The following is a 22,474-nucleotide window of genomic DNA, read 5'->3' as shown; positions in this document are numbered from 1 at the left end:
TTATCTCTGTCCATATTACGTATGCGTTATATGCCGAAATATCTAACATATTCGAAAAGAGGGCAACTGGCTAACGTTTGGTCTGACGTTTACATGTATAGTTAGCAACCAGCTGATCAAGCGCATCCACACCAGCTTTTGTTTCATTATAGTGAAGTATATTATTATTTCAGGTTTTTTTCTGTCACCCTCATCAACAAGTGGAGAATGGTGAAGGGAGCTCAATGCTACAACAAATTTATATTTTTTTGGGACGTACGATACAATAGTTACATTATCCGTAAATAAAAATTGGCTTTCTAAAACGTTCTTTTTCTTCATGTCGACAATTTCTCGTGGCAAAAAAAGCTTATTTTTTCCCACTGTACCGACTAAAGTAATGTTCCTGCGAAGTAGCTGAACGGCGAGATTGTACGTCGTAAAAAAGTTATCGCAAGTAATAGTGTGACCTCTGGGAAAGGGTTTTGATAGGGATAGAAGAACACGTTCACCTAAAAATATTTGTATAGAGACGGCTTATTTATACTGTACATAGGTTTGAGACATACAAAAAGCCAATTTATAAATGCCGTTCTAAATAAACTTCCATGTTCCAGGCATGTTTGCTTTTTTCATCACATAGAGCCCATATTTTTAAGCCGTATTTTGCGGGCTTCGATGGAATGTAATGCCTGAAGATGCAACGACCACGAAAAGGTACTAACTGCTCATCTATTGTTACATTTTCATGTAAGTGATAATATGACCTGAACTGCCGATTCCATTGATCCCAAATGTTCCTTATTGGTGCTAATTTATCACGCTGTCTTCTCTCATCCCTGTCTGCAGCGGAGTCAAAACGAAGGCATCGTGATATGTCATAAATCTTTCCAAGCTCATTGTGGCCCGAAAAATTGGTCGGCCATTATTTTCATCCCACAAATGAATTAGACTTTCATTGTGCGATTTTTATACTCCTGCTAAGATGTGCAATCCTATGTATGCTTCCAATTCTATAAGGTCTATAATTTTCCAATTGTCTCAAAAAAACTGCAATCCTTTCATGTTGCTCATTTCTACCACTATGTTTTTTATACTTGAGGGCATGAATATATCAAAAGAGGATCTTATATCTGTGACCATAGAAATAGCACGCTTTGATGGGCCAGGACTTTGACATAAAATTTGATTTCGAGGAATTTTGCCTCTTGAAATTGGAAGTGGCTGATCATGCCATATTATGCTCTTATCTTTCGATAAAATATTTGGAAAATTGCCTTCTTCTGTCGCATTGCTACCTTCAAAAACGACATCTACTTCACTTTCACTGGATGAAGTATTTGAATCGTCCGTTTCATTTTCTGCGATAGGTACAAAGTCTTCATTGCTATCACTTTCGTCGAAAATATCCTCAGCATCAGAATTAATAATTTGGTGTATTTCTTCAATACTTAGTTTCTTTTAAAAAATAAAATTATAAAAATGTGTAACAGCAACATAAACATAGTAAATTAAAAAAAAACTTGACTTACTCTCTTCCTTTGGGACATTGTAGAAATATATATTTAGCAATCACTTTCTTTATAAAAACTTTGATAAGCTCCTTACTGCGCGATAATAAATTACTAACTAAGCAAACAATCGACACTTACTCTTTGCACAGGTGCATAAAACGGGAGTTCCCCTTTTTCGAAAAGGCTATAAATTTATCGAGAATATACATATAAATATAGAGCTGTGCAAAATATACTCGATCTCTGATAACTAGCTTTCTTTGTCTGCGGTTTTGATCGAGTGATGTAATAATAAACGGCAAAATGTTTCAAAATACTAGGTGGGTCAAATTGACCCAACAACGTAATAAGTGTAATGAAATTACATTTGGCATCCTCCAACAACATAAAAAACTGATGTTATATTAATTTTCATATTCATCTATTCCTTTTACTGCAGTTAACAAATAGAAGAAGAATCAATACAATACGACTAGACTAATAGGCGAATTTCGATGCGTTTTACTGAAAATTGGGTCAAATTGACCCAAACATAGTAGAAGGGTTAAACAAATGTATAAATTATATGTGCGTACGTACATACATGTGTACTTATGTATGTAGGGAGTCCCAATATTAGGCTAAGGAGTAGTATAAATAAAAACAAGCAAACAAGTCAACTCAAACAGAGCACAAACACAAACCAGGTCTATAGTAAGCCTTAATGCCTATTGGCAGTAAAATCCAATGACATTCACAACTTCCATATGCTCATACATGCATATGTATGTATTGTTTAATATAATATTTTTAATAAATAAATTAAAGCCGATTGGTTTTAATTGACAATGTTCTAGAAACAGTCAACGGAAAGTAATTTCGTGAAAGTGGGATTCCTGTAATATGAGTGTGTGTGCATTTGTATACATACATATATACACATAGTAATATATGCCTTGTTTCCTGAGCAAAACATATTTACATATGTAAGTATGCAGAAATGGCCGCTGGTGAAAGAAATACCTGCATATATAAATTTCTAAGTAAAAATTTTCTTTGCGCTAAAGCTTATTTAATGACATATGAATGCATGCACATACATATTTATTTTCTGTATATGCACATCCATAGGTATGTACACACGTATGTATGTACAGTGACTCACAAAAGTATTTTGCATGAGAAGACAAATAAGTTCACGCTTCAATTCCTGTATATTTTTTAAATTCATTTGTTAATTATTTCATAAATTCTTAAACATAAACCTTATATCTACATAAACAATGTATTAAAACTTTAAAAGAAAAATATGTTCCAATGTAAACGTAAAAAAAGTAAAATAAAATAGAATTCATTGCTCACAAAAGTATTTTGCTTTTGACTAGGTGGTGTACAAATATACTAATTTCTATTAATTCAATATTTCGTATGATAACCATTATTTTTGGAAACTGCTTCCAAGCGACTTGGCATAGATTCTATTAACTTGCGACAAAAGTCAAGAGGTATTGTTTCCCATTCTTGGAGTAAAACATCTTTAAGGTCACTTTTTGACGAAATTTTGTGTTCTCGCACTCTTTCTTCGAGATAGGCCCACAGATTTTCTATGGGGTTGATATCGGGACTTTGGGGAGGTGTTGGCAAATGTTTTGTATTAAAAAGTATCCACATTTTGACATCATGAGCTGTATGCTTGGGGTCGTTGTCGTGTTGAAACAAAAAGTGGTTAGACGACATTCCCATTTTTTCTGCACTGGAATGTAAGTTGTCTTTGAGAATAGACAAATAAAGATGTTTATCCATCGTTCCATCTATAAACACCAGCTTTCCGACTCCTTGGGCCGACATACAACCCCACACCATGACGGAACCTCCACCGTGCTTAACAGTGGATTTAACATTTTTTAATCGCAGCTCTTCATTTGGCTTCCGCCATACCATACGACGTCCGTCCGGACAAAAATGTTGTATTTGCTTTCATCAATAAATATGACGGTTTTCCAAAACTCAAAACTTTTGGTTTTATAGGTGTTGGCGAATAAAAGCCGCTTTGCTTTATTGACTTGTGAAATCAGTGGTTTTTTCCTTGCTGCACGACCGTGAATATTGTTGCTTCTGAGGGCTCTGCGCACTGTCTCATCGGATACTTCAATCTGAAAGGTTGCTTTTATTTTGTCATTGATTTTTGGGGCTGATAAATGTGGGTTTTTGCGATTTTCTTTCAATATTTGGCGTTCTTCTCTCTCAGTTAGCAACTTTGTCGACCAAAACGGGTTAAATTTTCTAAATTACCGCGTTCTTTACACCGTTTTATTACATTTTCTATCGTTTGGCGGCATCGACTAAACATATTGCAAATATATTTCGTAGATTTTCCTTCATTATGGAGATGTAAAATAATTTTTTTTTTTCAGCTGTAGTTACTTCTTTACCCTTTGGCATTTCCGATATGCACAGTACCACAATTACAAACGAAATGAACTCAATTACAAATAAAATTGATTATAATACGCACTTGTAGCCACAACTTCAGCGAAAACAGAAAAAGTAACTGAACTGCGTCCAGTAACGGTATCTATAAACAATAAGCAAAATACTTTTGTGAGCACACATTTTCATTGCTACGCACGTTTTTTGTTATATGCACCTAACGGTACAATTTTTGTGCATGATGTGTAGCCCAATTGCTAAGACAGTGCTCAATAATGCGTGTAAGTATTAACATTTTTATTTTCGGATACTTAGTACATACAAAATCTTAAATTTGTACATACGCGCTATTATGCAAAATACTTCTGTGAGCCACTGTAGGTGGAAAGTGAATAGTCTCAGCCATAAATGGCTTTATCGTGGAGTGGAATAACAAAACACTCATTAGAATCAGATGATGCCTGTGTATAGTAGATGTACAAAGCTCAGATAAAGAGTTCCATTTGACAAAAGATTAAGGCACGCTATGTGACTAGTAGTGGCGTGTTTTGTTTAAATGAAAGCTATTTGAATGCAATTATTATTCGAAAATATGTTCTTTGTTTGCATACAATAAACACACTTAGACTTAGACACACTTTTTTTATGCCTTTTAATTTAACCAAATCGAGTGTTTCTGAAATTTTCCATTGGCGAATGCGAGGATAGCTCGCAAGGTGAGGAATGCGAGAAACAAGTAAATTCAATTCAATGCTTTCAAAGCGTGAATGTGCATACATACATACGAATGCGCGTACATTAGGTCAGATTGACTGCAATTTGACTTACGCCGGATTTTACATATAACTTATTTGATCATAGTCTACTCGTATAAGTATGTAGGCAGTTATGCACATACAGCGGCACACAACTAAAATGGTGTAGCCAAATTGTCAAAACCAATAATGAGATTAAACGGAAAATAAAATACTTATGCCCAAATTGACATGCCAATTGGTAACAACACAAGTTTTTTTAATTAAATTATACAGAAAAAATCATTTTGAATATTCACGATATATTGCATAGTATGAAAAGCCAACTCACAGCCAAAATGGTGCCCTTCTAAAAAACGTTGATTATAACTATTATGTAATAAAAACCAAAAATATATTTACCATTAATTTTGTGTTTAAGAGTTTGTAGTAAAATTTAATTTAATATACATACGCCATATTTTTGTGAAACATTTTGGCGTAATAGTTCTTACTCATGCCGGTCAGTGGAACAGTTATTTTCAACCTTCGGAAGACACATCAATTTTTTTTTTCTTGATGTAAACGACACACTGTGGTAAGTTACACCCCAATTCATAAACTTTTTCCCACAAACAGAGTTAAAATTTTATTTTCACATTTTTTTTGTAAGTATTTAGATAAAATAAATTTAATTATATTAATTAATTAATTGTTTAATTTATTCAAAGATATCAGATAATATATAATAAGAACATGCTTGTATTTTATTCACATAATGAAAATTTTTATAAGAAATAGGCTTTGCATTCTAAAGAAAAAAATATATATGGGAAAACTATCGGGTACATCGGTAAAAAATGTAATTTCATAAAAATTAGTTAGTTGGTCAGTTAGTTGCATTATATGGTAGTTTGTAGTGGTATGAATTATATTTTTGCATATAATGAATTAAAATTTAAAAAGTAAGTATTCAAAAGTTGTGTGGTGTACACTTTCCTTTGACGCTGACAATATGTACATATACATACATATATATTTAGCTTAGTTTTATCAAAGATGAATTTTTATCTTTTTTAATTCCATATCTATATTGAGTGATTGATTTTCTTTTAAAGCAATACTGGCAATGTCGTCTAGAAGTCGGCCTCTAAAAGAAAGCGAGGTGAAACATTTATTATCTGATTTGGATGATGAAATACTTGACTTTGATGACGATGAGGGTTGTTGTTGTTAACAGCATAGGTAGCCCTGTCAGTGTAGGCATATCATCGTTCGTCTTCGTCTAGCTCATCTAGGGGTAGGCCCAGGAAACATGCTGTTTCGACAGGTTGGGTCCAGAGGGAGAGGGGAGTTAGATGAGTCGGTTTGAGGGGGCATGTGAAGAGGTGGTTAGTGTCGTGCGGGGTACCTTCACATGCCGGACATGTGTTTGGTATGTCGGGGTCGATTCTGGATAAGTAGGAGTTTAACCTGCTACAGTATCCAGATCGTAGTTGTGCCAGTGTTACACGGGTCTCACGGGGAAGCTGGAGCTCTTCATCTGCAATAGGTGGTGGTTGGACTTCGATTGCGGCATTCACAGAACGGGAGTTCATGAAGGTGGTAACGGTCTCCCGGTGAATGTCGTTTATAGACTGTCTAAATATTGTTCGGTCCAGTAGGTTTCGGTCAGTCTTGTCCTGGATTTCACCAGCGTAGTCAAGGAGGTGTCTCCTGACGTGCCTGGGAGGCGGCTCGAGCTCAAGCAGGTGTCTGCAGGGATGAGGGCTACGGTAGCATCCGAGCAGGAACTGCTTGCTGAGCAATTTGTTGTGCTCCACAACTGGGAGCATTTGTGCCTCGTTATGAAGGTGTTGGATGGGTGACATCAGGAGGCACCCGGTCGCTGTCCGAATGGCGGTATTTTGACAGGTCTGTAGCTTTGTCCACTGCGAATCACTAGTTCCAGGCGACCAGACAGGCGCAGCATAGTTAAGAACCGGCCGGCCAATTGCCTTAAATGTCGAAAGCAACAGTTCTTTGTCTTTGCCCCAAGTGCTGCCGGCCAGCGATTTGAGGACCTTGTTGCGATTTTGGACTTTTGTGGCAATTGCGGTTGTATGCGCAGAGAAGGAGAGCAAGCTGTCAAAGGTTACACCCAAAATTTTGGGGTTATTTACCGTCGGAATTGGTGTATCATCGACTTTTACCTTAAGGGTGAGGGTGTTCATATATGGTATACACTTTCTTTTGACAGTGACTGTGTATGTCAAAAAACACACCGCTATCTATACACACTGGGGAAAATTTTACGCAATCACTTTTTAGATCTGCGTAAATTCGGTGCGCACCAACTACTGAGGACTCATTGCTTGAATTCGAAGAGTAAAATTGGCGTTGCTAAAATAGAACTACGGGAATATTTCCAGATGTTAGAAACAAACACACCCCAGTTTGCCTGCCGAAGGTTAAAAGTCTGGAAAGTTAAAATATTCCACTAAAATATTGTCCGTGCGCGATAATGGACAAAAGTACACCATTAATTTGTTTCTGACAATAAAAAAAGAACTGGCATTCATATAACAAAAGTCTCAAACTGGCTAAAATTTTTGTTATCATTGGAGGCTTAGAAGTTATAATGAAGTGTCGCTTTAAAAATGCTTTAACCGCATATGATCCAGTTTTTAATAGACAATTTTTGATTTCCATGTCTTTAGTATGAAAAATTTGTTACCTGACAGATTCGTACACCCTAATATGCTGTTATACCAGTGTAATATATTTGTGCCTACTCTATTAGGTGATACACAAGTTGTCATATGTGACGACAAGTCATAAAATTGTTAACGGTTTAATAAATGTTTAGAATACTGAAAACCATAACCAAGTATTTGTTAATGGGGTCAAAATTTATGATATGACTTGCACAGTACATGCGAACTTCCTAAATATAATACCTTTTATTTTTAGCCGTTTAAAGTTTATGAAATACAACAATATGACACTAAAAACACTCTTGTGAATGCGCTGTATATGTACATATGTATGTTTGCACGTAAGTTTAGAAAAATAATATTTGAACATGTTTTGAGTATATCAAATTACCTAAGTAAATTCAACTAACATACATACATACATATGTAAGTGTATGATATGCATTTGAGAAGGGGCGCAATAACATTTCTGCAGTCTTAGAATATAAAATCGGGAAAGCAAATAGATATACATATGTATTAGAGCTTGCTCGCTTTGTGTTGAGCACAAATATTTACAAACGACGTATGAAGGGTAATGTAAGCTGTACAGCATCCACTGATACGCCTGTAAACTTTATCAAAAGTCACGTCCGCAGAAAATGTTGCGCTCATCAGAGCTCAGATTGTTGATCTAAAATTCTCTAGAGCGTAGCAAGATGGCCACATACACTGGTGGCCAAATCATATGCAACTCTTGCCCTATTTCAGAATAATTACATTAAATACATTTTTTTGTAGTTAAATTTTGTAGAATGTTGATTGAAAGTAAAATTATTTTAGTTTGGTGTGCGACGTACTTTTATATATAATAATATTTTCAAACTAAGCAAACTCTATACTTATGGAAACTAATACTCGTAATCATATTTTTAACAACTCAAACTTGAATTGGCTACAAAATTGCATACGAGGCATAACTATAGAAGGTAATATCAGTAGAACAACCGATTAATTCGCCTGCGGGCACTTGTCAAAAATGTGTGCTTTGTTTAAATATTTCGTTGTTTACTTACATTATGATTGTGAAGAGGAAATTCTTATTTGGGGTGGAAATAATGGTGTTCAAGCCATTTTAATTAAATCCAAATAACCAGAAAAAAGTGGAAATATTATTTTTGATAAAACTTAATATACATAAGTAAAAAAATGGTCAAAGTGTTTTGAGCGCGAAAAGAATGAAAACCAGATTGGCTTCTTTCGTTCAAATATAGCGTTTTTCAATAGGTGCGCTTCAACTTTTTTCCGATAGGGAGGGCGAACGACGCAATATTTTTTTATTTTTCGCTTGTCATTTGTAAACTTCATTAGTATACATTTCATCATGGAACGCTACACACTTGAGCAACGATTGCAAATCGTGCAAATTTTTTATGAAAATAATCGTTCTGTTGCTGCTACTTTAAGACTACTTTTTTCCAAAAAATTATCTTCAGTGATGAAGCTCACTTTTGGCTCAATGGCTTTGTCAACAAGCAAAATATGCGTTACTGGGCAGAAAGCAATCCACACGTGATTCATGAGCCACCGTTGCATCCCGAAAAAATCACTGTTTGGTGCGGTTTACATGCCGGCGGCGTAATTGGCCCATATTTTTTCGTTGGCGAGAACGATCGCCACGTTACTGTGAATGGAAATCGATACCGCGACATGATAAACGATTATTTTTGGCCGCAATTGAATGGTATGGACTGTCATCTAAGTCTAAGTGGTTTCAACAGGACGGGGCCACAAGCCACACAGCACACGCTACAATTGATTTGTTGAAGAGTAAGTTCGATGAGCGCATTATTTCCAGAAATGGACCGGTCGAATGGCCGCCGCGCTCGTGTGATTTGACGCCTCTAGACTATTTTCTTTGGGGTTATGTGAAGCCATTGGTCTACAGTAACAAGCCGGCGACGATATGTGAGCTCAGAGCCAATATTGAACGCGAAATTGCTGGAATTTCGGCCGATTTATGCAAAAGAGTGGTCGAAAATTGGGTTCAACGATTGGACTTCGTAAAACGTGCACGCGGTGGTCATGCAAAAGAAATCGAATTTCATACTTAAATGTATATGTTCAAACTCGATAATAAAAACAAAATTAGTTAAAAAAGTCAAACCGTTTGTGTTTTATTCAAAAAAAAAAAAAAAAAGTTGAAGCGCTCTTACTGAAAAACGCTTTACATAGAGCGAATTTTGGGCTTTGAAATGCATATTTTTCTAAAATGAATTATTCCGGTTTATTCTCACAACCAAAGTAAGTTGCAATATTCTTATTTTGATGTAAATATACTCGTAACTTTTTTTTAATTTATCTGAAGTTTCTTGCACATAAACTTTTCGTAAATACTCACGCAAGAGTTGAATTTGTTGTAGCAGCATAAACATTCCCCATACATATTTACATACGGTGAATGCTGCTGGAGTGACAGTCCTTTGCCGGATATACATAAATCCAGGTCGTTTCGGTAACGTAGAACAGACTGTCGTGGACACGTTGAATTTGTATATATCTCTGCTGTTTGCACTTTACCTATTACCGGATGGGCAAACAATGCAATGCGAATTGTGTTAAGATTATTAAAATTAAATTATATTTCTTAAGAAATTATTAACTCATTTCAGATTGTACCTACTCACAGAGCTTCTGTTGCAACGGGTTAGTGGAAAACTTCTGCTTTTTAGAATGATTTGTCAGTTGGTTGATGAGCAGTTGTTCGAGGATACTTTACTACGCGTGTCAGAAAAGATGTTCAACAAAATCAATACGATTTATGCGCAATTGTTTTAAATATTCTGCTCGGATCGCTTGAATTTATATTTCAGATCAAGGCTACAGCTGGAGCTTCAACTTCTTGCGCATCGTCCAGGAGTAAATAATATATTCGGGCAAAGTTTTACCAATAATGAATCCGAACAATTTGTTTTTTATTTGAGTACTAAAATTAAACTTTAAGTTATGTGGTTTTTCTTATACAGTACAGTACAGTAGTATGAACAATATTCTAGTACAAAAAAATTAAATAAATAGTTACTGTAATAGTTGAAACTTTGTGTGACCACCTGTGTGAACACAGGTGTATATAAAATTAACCTGACAACTTAGTGCTTAGTGTCAGTTTCTGTATGTGTTCTCTTGCATGTTGGTACCACTTGTAGAAATATGTGTACGCGTGGAAAAGTAAATTAATACTAATGTAAATGATTGTACCGATATCTCTAAAAACATACATATCTACATATGATTGTAACTATGTACACATATAGTTCATACAATTATACTTTTTTTGGAAACACTAAAAATACTCCATTATAAATACATACATACATACATACATTCTCAATTACGTGAAAACCTCCAATTGGATGGATTGGATTGCTTTCGCCATTTATTGTGAGGTCCTTCAAAAGCTTAATTTATAAACAAAAAATTTATTTGGAAGGATTTCTGAAAATATTTTGGTCGCTACAAAAGAGAAATGTTCATTAGAATGAACATATACTATACGTATTTGTTTATTCATCTTCCTAGAAATACCTTTCAACATAAGAGAAAAAGATACATCTTAAAAATTTGTTGCAATATGTAACGAAAACCGTTCCTTTGGAAACCTTTATTTGTGAAACAAATAGGGAAAATTGGGTCTCTCACATGTTTGAAAATGGCAGTACTTTTTGTTAGGGCGAGTTTCTGAAAACTGTCAAACTGTTGTTGTTGTAACAGCAAAAACATTCCCCATACATGCATGGGGAGTGCTGCGGGAGTGGCGGTCCTTGGTTGGATATATAGTAAATCCGGGTCGTTCCGGTAAAGAATCGGTGTTAAAACTTTAATTTTATTTATTGTAAAAGTTACCTTGTTGTTGTGGTAGCAGTTTACCTCAATTTTATTCGGTTCACTATCCCGTTTTATATTTTTAAGACAGGCCAAATAAAAATTCTCTTGGGATTGAATGCAATCACCAGAAGTCGAAATAAATTATTTATTGCAAGGCGTGATAGATTTCGATTATCTCGAGACAACGACCCCAGACACAAATGGAATATTGTTCCAGCATGGTTTAACCTGGAACTGTTCCCAAAGGGGTTGAAACACAAGCTCAATCACCCAGACTCAATGTAATTGCGAATTTCTTGAGTGAAATATAAGAAAGCATCACATAAGGGGGCGTCCATAAATTACGTGAGATGTTTAAGGGGGGGGAGGGGGTCGAGTCAAATCTCATCTAGTCTTACGTTGGAGAGAGTGGGGGTCTCGGCAAATATCACGCAATTTTTTTTCTGATTGAAACAAAAAAAATTATACTATTTTGGTCCATTATCCAGATTGAACATGCTTAAGATTTAATCTTAAGCGTAATCGTAGTATGATTAAGATCATTCACTAATTCGTTCGAAAGAAAATAATTTCATTCATACTTTGACGTTATATGTACATTGCTACTGTCAAACCACCATATTTGTTTTATACCAAATAGCTCAATTTAATCTGAATTTACCGTACAGTGTAGCCCGTCGTTTGTTTTCGCGCCACTATCAGCCGAACGCGCGACTCAATGAACAAGAGCGTACGAGCTGAGTGGCAGCGACACACGGACAGGTTCCAACCTTCTTTGTTTATTATTGTAAATGTTTTACTCGACTCAGTTCATGCTCTTACTAATTTAAAATGAGTTATCCAGATTTTTATAACGCATACGTCAAAAGATACGTCTATAAGGCGAAGAAGTCCTGCCACGACGATGTGATAAAATTATGAAATATCTCGAAGCAAAAATTCCCGAAGAAAGAAGAGATTGAACGGCTTCTCAGGGAATCCACTGAGAGAAAAGTTCGGTCTACTTTAGCATACCTTCAAAAGGTAGGTTAAATATATATAATATGTTTTTAAGAAAATACTTTTTTTATATAAAGTTTATTGTTACATTTAATAGCATAAAAAAAACTGAAACAGTGAAATTCTTGATAAAATATGCTAAAATCATAACTACAAAATATTAGCGCGGTCATTTCCTTCAGTGTTTTCACATAATTCAAAATCAGCTTCATGTGATCAGGGATGATGTGGATGAAGCTATGTCGAGCACTACACCATCTAACGTACGTCCCACTCCAGCACAAGATACTATGAAGAAACAGATCGCTAAGCTGCATATGGAGCTTGACCTAAGTGCTGCAGCGCACGCCGGAGTGATCTGCATATGATTCTTTACGACCTTTTTCTGCCACCTCAATACCCTATCACTCAGGTTGATGGACGTTTGACAATCTCGGACTTTAAAGAACATGACGAGCTAAGCAAGCGCATATGTTCCGCAAAGTGCGACCCTCACGGATCGTCACAAGACGAGCTAATGAGTTACTGTGCGCAAGCGTCAACGGCTTAGAGTGGCTAGATCAGAAGGAAGTTGAAGGAGCAGACAATTTTACTGAAAATCATATGGACATGTTGGTCCCAATAGTCTCTCTTGAAACCGCGCATGATTCTCCATGGACTGAATTAGAGTAGATATTTTTTTTTAATCGCAGTAGTTACGATTTAAGTCTTCTATTGTTAAATTTTTATTACACTTATAACTCTCAGCAATATTGATTACTAGTCTTAAATAGTCGTAAATAAAAGCACGGAGCAAATTTTTTTTTTCTTTTTACAATAACAATCCAACGCGTTTACATAAGAAACCCACATTTTGAAAAATCTCACGTGAGATTGGGGAATGGGGGAGGGGGTTGAATAAAATCTGACGACATCTCACCAGGGGGGGAGGGAGGTCCAGAAAATATAAAAAAACACCTCACGTAATTTATGGACGCCCCCTAAGCAACCGACATGACTTAAAAAAGGCGGTATAAGAGGAGTGGGAGAATATAAAATCGGAATGTACCAAAATATTTGTATGCCCTATGCAGTCTGGGATAAAGTCAGATTTGAAATAAAGTCTTTACTACAAAATATTAATTAGTAAAAATCTTCATAAAATTTGTGTATACTTTGCATTTTACCTAAACACACGAAGTAAGCTGTGAGGCAATTTTACGCTTTATTTTATTTTTGTAATAAATATTCTTCTTAAATTAAAGTCTCTTTGAATTTATTTGTTGAGGTTTATAATTTAAATAAGTATATGTATGTTTAAACGTAAATTTAAGTGTTTTCGAAAATATAACTTATATAATAAAAAATCTCATAATTTTCTATGAAATAAATGAAAACGTAAATAGCTGTGAGCCACTGTAGGTAAGAACGTTTAACAGTGAAAAAAGAAAAAAAAACGGAAAAAACTGTTGTTTTTTAATGCATATGTGTGTATGTATTTAAAAAAATTTGAAGAAAGAAAAAAAAACTTGACGAAAAAAACCGTACACTGCAGGAAAATTAATTTAAATAGGTATTTTGCATGTGCATACATACATATGTAAATGTGTAGTATATACGGGCGGAGAAGAGGATCAAAACAAAACTCCACTGTAAACAGACTGTTGAGCAAAAAAAAAATCTAGCGAATTCTATAAATATTTACAAATGAAACATAACCTCACACTTCAATAAAAAGTGATGACATAGTGGTTTCAACAAGCAGCACAATGTAATGCATTGGACAAAAACGTATTCGCTTGCTTATACTTATATGTAATAACATTTAAACATCGAATTTGACCGGAAAATGAGAAATATCGTTTTGATAGCAAACAACGCCTTTATTAATAAATTATAGCATTCGCCACATTCACTTAACATTTTGCAAGAATTTATATACATATGTAGTTCCAGAAAGATAAGGCAATATTTTTGGTACTTGTTCGGAATATATTGTGTACATACACATACATACATATCGGGTGTATGTAAATTGGGTGTATACAGAAATGTTCGTAAAATGAAATGGTGGCTCAACGAAGCTTGGGGAAACGAATAGAAATAAACATTAAAAATAGAAACAAAAAGCATAGAAAGCACTACAAGCGCAACGACACGTAATGGTCGCCATGGGGCCATGTGTATGTACATACATATGTAATTGTAAAGTAAAGAAATAAAATTTCAAAAAACAACGCCAAGGAAACGAAGTATTTGAAATGGATTTATTATTTCATCTACTTTACTTACGCACAACCTGCATGTGTGAATTATTACAAATATATGCAATAATTTTTCGCACGTGAATTGCTAATAAAAACACGTGGCAGGGGCCAAAAGGGGTGGTGGGGGCACAAAAGCTTCAATTATTTTCTGGAATGTATAAAATCAACGGTATTTATAACCACTAGCACAGCAGTAACCCACAATACATTACAGCAAAGCAAATATTTTACACATTTGTTCACTTAATTTAACAGCCACACCACAAAAAACAACCATTACAAATCTTGCCATCTTCGAATTGGAACGAGATCAATCACCATCGCACTTAATTATATAGCACTGAACCTCTAAATTTTCTTCGTTCCTAATTTTCTATTTCACTACAAATTGATTTTTTCTCATTGGCCTCTTTACAATTGCATCCACTTTATTTACTTACAGTTTATTATTCATATTAGATGGCATTTTTACACGTAATGGTTGCAAACAATATTCACTTGAAAAAAAATCAAAATAAAATTGGTAGTTTCGTTGAAGTTTATTAAAAACTGGGTTTGCGACAAAAAATCTCTAGGGATTTGGTAGCTTTTAACCTTTTCTCTGCAAATTGCAAAAAAGACTATCAAGTTGCGTAGGGTGAATTTTCATTTTATGCACTCGACAACCCGCTAATAGTGCGGCCAAGTTACAGAAGAAGAAATACGATAGAAAGGAATGTCAACATTTTTTGGGCACGACAGGGAACGATGTGCTGCCAATGTGAAACGGAATATAACACATATTTTTAGGCGTAAGCATAACTAAATATTTTATATGACAATAATTAGTGCATGATATGTTAAGTTAAAATATAATTTATTGCTTTTATTCGACTATTCTTTCACTCCTTTCATTCATAGGGATTATTTTACTTTTGTGTGAATTCGTAGAATTGAAAAAAGAGGTTGTCTATAAAGTTGGTTTACTGACGATAGTTTAACGTGACAACGTCATAAGAAAATACTGATGTAATCGTTGCAATTTTCAAAACAAAATTTTAATTTTATTTGTTTGATAGATACTTTGTATGGATATAGAGGAGGAGGTAAATGGAATTGCAATGGAATAGGTCAAGTTACATTTATGCAAACGTGAAAAATGACGAAACATTTATCAAATTCATGAAAGATATGTTCAATTTCGATTGTGCATCAGACGTTAATAAGTCAACAACACTAAGAGGCAACATCATCGATTTGCCTTTTTCAAAACACATTACACTCGAAACACCCCCTTTAATTTCCTACTTTTCCTATCATCGTCCTATTCTCAACAGAGAAATGGTTCATTACCATGCACACAGGAAGAAGGCATATGCAAATACAAATATGTGAATTTATATACCTACACATGCGCATATACATACATATATATGCTCACTCAAGTAGGCCAGAGCCAGATGACGAACGTTGCCGAACGCGGGGCCGTATATTCGATATGTTCATATGACTTGTATGCATCTTTACATATAGATTTGTTCTTTTTGAAAATTGCGCGAAATTGTATATGTATATGCATGTTTATGTACATATATTAGTATACAACATATCTTATAAGGTATATGGTAAATATTACCATACATTTTTTCCTTCATATATAATAAAAAAATTAATAATAATAACATTAAAGCAACAGGTATTATTAACAAACTTGGTTTTATTTTAAATTCTTCAAGTTAATCAAATTAATAATAATCAATAAGAAAGCATATGCAAATACAAATACGTGACATACGTACATATGCGCATATACATACATACATATATACTCTCACTTAAATAGGAGAGAGCAAGATGTCGAACGTTGCCGTTCGTTTGCTTTGTCGTTCGTTCCGCGCTTTCGCTTGCAGTTCATTCAATGCAATGAGCAAGGTAACTACATATGAGCAAGGTAACACTAATGAGCAAGGTAACACTAATATGAGCAAGGTAACGGCAATGAGCATGGTAACGACAAATGAGCACGGTAACGACACATTTTTTTGTGCGTGCAGCCTGTTAAATCGAATTATAAGACGTTATCACGTCAATAATTCGTTAATTTTCTCCCTCGTAGCAATTCATCAACTAAAAACTTCTAAATTCAGATTTCTTTAATTTTATTAGCTCCGAGAGATTTTTTATACAGTCCTTTCGGAAGAAATAATTTTTGTTGTGGCCGACAGAATCTAGAAAGCGGCAGTACTTTCCAGGTGCCAACAATAACAGTTATTTCGAATTTACAAATTGAAAACGTTGAACGGATTCTGGAAATTAACGAAAAAGTTACTTTATAGATTAGATTAGATTCCCTATGAGGTTTGCAAGCTAGTTCATAACAATGATGAGAAATATTTTTCCGTTGCCGGTAAAAGTTATTTCCCAATGTTAATTTATTTTTTTTTTTTTTTTTGTCGCGTGATAACTGTTATACGTATATAAGAGAAATATTCGTTCCCCTGATAGTCGGTTCTACGTAACCGGAACGACCCGGATTTACTACAAATATATCCGGTCAAAGACTGTCACTCCAGCAGCACTCCCCGTACATGTATGGGTAATGTTTTTGCTGCTACAACAACAAGAAATATGTACAAGTACGAGTATAAGAATATGGGTGAGTGTCAGACGAGAGACGTTTAATAAGCTTGCGATTTCTGAAAATCGCACTTACGGTACAGATAGGAATCGTTTGGCGCGGAAAAATTACATCTCCTGCACATTACTTATCAGGTAACCGAAAAAATAAACGTAGGGGTATAACTCTTATCGGTGTAATAAAAATATTTCACGCTACAAACTATATATTACGGAGCAACGTTGTTGCGAAAAAATTTATAACTGGAGTGAGTTTAGGCTTCGGCCACGTTCGGCCACAAAAGTTCTGTCCGGTTTCGGTTCGGCTTCGGCAAAAAAAGTCGTACTTCGGCCGATACATTTTTAATTTGTATGCCTTCAGAAACAGAAAACAGTCTTCGAAATGTATGTACATGATAGCGATACGATTTGTACGAATAGGGCACTTATCTTAATCAATATCTGCTGCCAAGAAGGCGTGGATACTGGAATCAAAGCTCACGTTTTCTGTTGAAAAAAGTGCAGTAAAATATCTATCTGCTCCTCCATCCAGTATGTACGTTAGCTCTATACTGCTTGAGGGTACCGCTTGCAAGGTGAAAATGCCGTTAAGCTACTCTTTGTGTATCACATTCCGAGTAGGAGTAAACGGATCGGTCTGCTGCAACCAGAATAAAAGCACATATGCTCAGTGCTACCCAGCTCCGTCATAGTTTTATTGGGAGTACTGGCTTTGGATGACGTATTGCGATGAGTAGATGCACACAAGATCTAACAAGGCCAAACGCAAACTTGAAAGGGCTATTCATATACGGGGAATGCTGCTGAAGTGAAAGTTTTTGGTTGGGTATAAATCTGGGTCATTCTGATAACGCAGAACCAACTGTCGTTGTTGGCTTCTTCGACAATATTGAAAGATAGGGGGTACTTTGTCAAAATTCTCGTTGCGGAGCGTTGAAAGAGAGGACAGTATATTTTATTAAAAATTTGCCTGGGTTGTCGGCCTCGGTAGTCTAGTGTAAGTGCAACTAGCCTGCCATCCCAGACGTTGTGGGTTCGAGTCCCACGTAAAGTATAGTTCTCGCACTTTGCCAAATTTACCTACTTTCCCAGTTTCTAAAAAAAATCTCATTCCTCAACTCCAAAACCCTATTCTTTCCATCCTTACTCACAATAGTCAGCGCATTATTTGCATTGTGACGGCTAAAACAAGCAAAAAACAAAGAAAAACACACAGTTACATATTGCATCAGTGGCGTCAGCAAGAGGAAGCGGGCAACGCGGTAATAGCGCAGGCACACTAAATTTAGTGAAGTCCTCAACCATCTGTGCGATCCTTCTGGCAGGAAAATGTGAAACACAGATGGCGCTCTAAACAGTTAGAAGGCGTTGTTCCTAAGCAATGACAGGTGGGCATTCTCACTATTTAGGAGCAGGCAGGCTAATCACCTACCCTGCCATGAATCAAAATATATTAAAGAAACCAACGCAAGACTGAGTCTTGTCGAGGCCTTTCTCGAGTGGAGTGAACAAGGAAAAAAAAACAATTCGAGGCAGTAGAAGGTATAGTGAGTAAGTAGAAATGGTCGCTTCCGTGGAGTTTATAGAAGAATTAAACTTTCTACTATTTTCCTTTTTGGGTTTTCCGAAGTGCTCCCCCAAAGGGGCTACAAGTATTCAAGTACCGATTAGCCTTTAAGAAACCTCATTTTGGACTATTACGCATACGCCTTGCTTGCGAGTTGAATTTTGTGGTAAATTGTGAAAATAGGTTTGGAATGAGTTCGAGATAGGTGCAGTTTTATTGAAAGGGATGTGGGGTATGCATATTCCTGTAAGGAAGCAATGAAAAGTAATAGGGCTTTTATGATCTACTTTAGTTAGTTAGTTCATTAAGATTATTGTATATATCGTTTATGTTTGGTGCTGAAGTACTCATCTGAACATCATCAAAACGTTCGTTATCAGAAGTGGAGCTGTTTCGAGTTTCGGATTTTGAAGATTTTTGTTTATGTAATAGTTCTTGAATTAGCGGGCGATTAAGAACGATTGGTTTGGGTTAGCGATGCTTGAATTAGTTGACGTTTGAATTGCAGGTGTTGTCAAATAGGGTTTAAAGGATGATTGGTTTATAGATTGGGGGATAAATGGAAGTGCGCTGATGGTGTAATTGTTCAAATTTGTGTTTTTAGTAATATTTGTTGAAGTACTGGGGCTGTTCTAGTGTGGTACTGTGTTCTTACTGGGTTTGTTATTGGGAAATGAGACCTTCGAAGTAAAATGGGGCACACGTGGAAGGTAGCTGAACGTAATTCAATTCCATTGCTTGCTTTAATGTACATTTACGTTGAGTTTGAATCTTAAGGATTTCTTTCTGTTGTAGAAATTTTGGACATTTATTTGCTTTGGACGAATGGTCCTCGAGGCAGTAAGCGCATTTTGTGCGTATGCATTCTACGTTTGGATGTGGAGGAAGACTACATATTTGGCAAATTTTGACATTTTCGCAATGTTTTAGGTATGACCCAAGAGCTGCCATGCGCTGTAACGCATTGGATTGGGGAAGTCTTCTCTTACCTTCACTTTATACCCAAAGATGTTGAAAGCCTCTGGGATTCTGAATGCAGCGAATGGAAGAAATATTACTCCACTTTGAGTTGACTTGTTATCAGTTGTCTTCATCCGAAAATCTTTAAAGCACTTTGGTTTGTTCGGAACGACGGTATACACAGAGATCAGCAGGTGAACACAATCATCGACTCAATAAACTCTCGCAGCTAAGCATGCTAAAAGAATACAACAGCACGCCAATGTTGAAGCTTCCTCTCTTTGCAATTAAGCAATATACACAAGACGGTTGAAAAGGAACAAGCCACTGGAACTTGTGGTTAACCCATTGTTATAATATGTCCATTAGGGCGGGTCGATTTAAAAATCGCTCATTGCTCTGTGGAAATCGTATTCTAGGGATCAAAATAAGAAACTTTGCCGAAGGAACCATACTTCGAAAACGAATTCTGATGTCCCCCAATTTGGGTCGAACGAAAAATCCCACTTTGACCCATTTAGAGTGCTCCAATCGAGTCCAAATGTATGACCGACCCCCACTAACTTTGGACGGCCGATCCACCCATGCCTGTGGCACACCCCCTGGGGGGTTTCCCATACAATCATTTCAAAATATCACCATTTTTGGCCTTAACATGAGAAAAGAAACTAAAAAGTTCGACCCAAATTGGGGGGCATAGAATTCGTTTTAGAGGTATGGTTCCTTCGGCAAAGCTTCTTATTTTGATCCCTAGAATATGATTTTCACAGAGCAATGGGCGATTTTTTTGCCTCCCCACAAATCGACCCGCCCTAATGTCCATGTGAAAATATATTGCTTGTTAGTTTTGTTAACTAGATGTAAATGTTAATAAATGTTTAATTTTTCAATAAAAAAAAAAGTTGCCTTCATGAATTCCAACACGTCAACTACGTCCTGCGCTTATAAATCCTTCAGAACATCCTCATTGGAAATATATTTGAGGATTGGCGCAAATACCGACCCTTTTACAAAATTGAACTTTTCGTGGTTGTTGTTGTAGCAGCATAAACATTCCCCATACATATACTGGGAATGCTGTTGAAGTGACAGTCCTTGGCCGGATATAAATCCGGGTCGTTCCGGCTACGTAGAACCGACTGTCGCGGGTATTTACATTTTCGTGGTATTTACATTTGATTTCGGAAATACCTGCAAAATGGTTGCAAGAAATGAATTTTTCTGCTCTCTTTTCTTTACTTGCCTTTGACCAGTAAAAATAAGTTTCCATTTTTGAGCTCAGAGATTTTTTGAATATCCTTATAAAGTTTAGTGATTTATGGACAGCGCAACATGAATGGGTAGACGCTTCTGCTCATTAGTGGAAGATACACCGACAGATATAAGCTAGCATATGAAACCCCTCGGTACCACGACGCCACAGAGCGCACGGTGGATCAGCGATTCTGCCAGATAGTAAGTGGGAGAACCGCTCGCTTCAGCTTGTTCGTACGCCATATAGATGCAAGCTTATCGGCGAATGCTACAACAACAACGCCAGAGCAAACTGCACCACCAACAAAAACACTGTTACCAACACAAGCTTAGGGACAAGTGGACAGGTGAAAATTTTTTTAAATTAGTTATAATTAGCCCTTAAAATAAAACAGCAGCGCACATCGCTTGACCTTTGCTTTAAAGAGCGCATACCGCTTAATGCTAATAATTTATATGAAAGTTTAGTTTAATGTAGCCTTAAATCAGGCACGTATTCTACACTTGTCAATTTAAATGAGAAAATTCAATTAGTTGTTGACCTTCAACTGTACAGTGAATGAAAACACAGAAAACACTATCGAAGACACAACCGTTTTATATAATACGTTCCCATATGCATTAATCACCCATAAACCCACCAAATTAATCTACCCGTTCACATATGGCAGATTACCTGCAAAATTGACCACCAGCTGTCAATACTGCTTTGAGAGGTTTTTCTTCTTAGGAATTATTTTGGTGGAATATTTCGGTGTTTTTGGTTTAATTAATTATTACTAACGATATGAAGAAAATACCCAGAGAAGGAATAGCTAATTTAATTGCGCAATTGGCTGCTAATAATAAACAGTTGGAGGAAATCCGTATGCGACGTTTACTAAGGTTGCAAAAAATTATGGCAGCAAAACGCATGGGAAATTCTATATTACATACAATTTGTAATAAGTAATAAGAGGACAAAACGTTTATGGACACACGCTTTTTTCTGTGAAATGAATCCCTAATTAATTATATTTAATAAAAATTTTATTAGAATTATGTTTACAGACCTGTTTGCTTTGCCGGCATCAATTTCATTTAGTTTTTATTTTGATGTTTCTCCTTACATACGCAATAATAATTATCGATAACACAGAAAACACAGGGTTGTATATCAAAAAGTATCGTTTTTATCTAGGAATATTTTATAAGCTCAGATTTTGGGAGAGAAATTTTGTATGGGAAATCGCGCTTTTAAATTACGGATTTTGAGTTAAGCGCGAAAAAGTAGATCATCGCCTTATATGTGAACGTATTATTAGTCTATGACTGTGATTTAAGAAATAAAATTTTGCTGCACAGTGCTAATATATATTTAGTATATATGTATGTATGTACATACTTTGTGTGGAGTTTTTACAAATTATTCGAAATAAATTTCAGTTTTTTGCTACTTTTTGAAAAATATAAAAAACTATGAAATGTAATGTGATTTAAAGTAATTGGTCAAAATGACTGGTGGAAGTTTCTATGGGATGAAAATGCATTGCGGCAGCTCACCGATTGATAGTACTGCAACAAACCACTCGGGACAAAATATGTGAATGCGAGAAAACTTTATTCTGATGCAGGAAGTGTGGCGGCCCTTTGCTGC

General features: G+C 35.8%; 1 protein-coding gene across 1 annotated transcript in view; it reads right to left on the bottom strand.

The window, feature by feature from the left end:
* LOC129243488 (ornithine decarboxylase antizyme) overlaps positions 1 to 15,072 on the bottom strand; it is a 33,301-nt gene extending 18,229 nt beyond the window's left edge. The window contains 1 exon segment of the mRNA XM_054880540.1: positions 14,882 to 15,072. Coding sequence (XP_054736515.1) covers positions 14,882 to 14,907 — 26 coding nt within the window. The 5' untranslated portion in view covers positions 14,908 to 15,072.
* Positions 15,073 to 22,474: the final 7,402 nt, after the last annotated feature.

Source organism: Anastrepha obliqua, chromosome 4, assembly GCF_027943255.1.
Source record: "Anastrepha obliqua isolate idAnaObli1 chromosome 4, idAnaObli1_1.0, whole genome shotgun sequence".
In the NCBI taxonomy this organism is placed as follows: Eukaryota; Metazoa; Arthropoda; class Insecta; order Diptera; family Tephritidae; genus Anastrepha; species Anastrepha obliqua.
The sequence above is the reverse complement of the archived record's forward strand: the minus strand, read 5'-3'. Positions and strand labels throughout refer to the sequence as shown.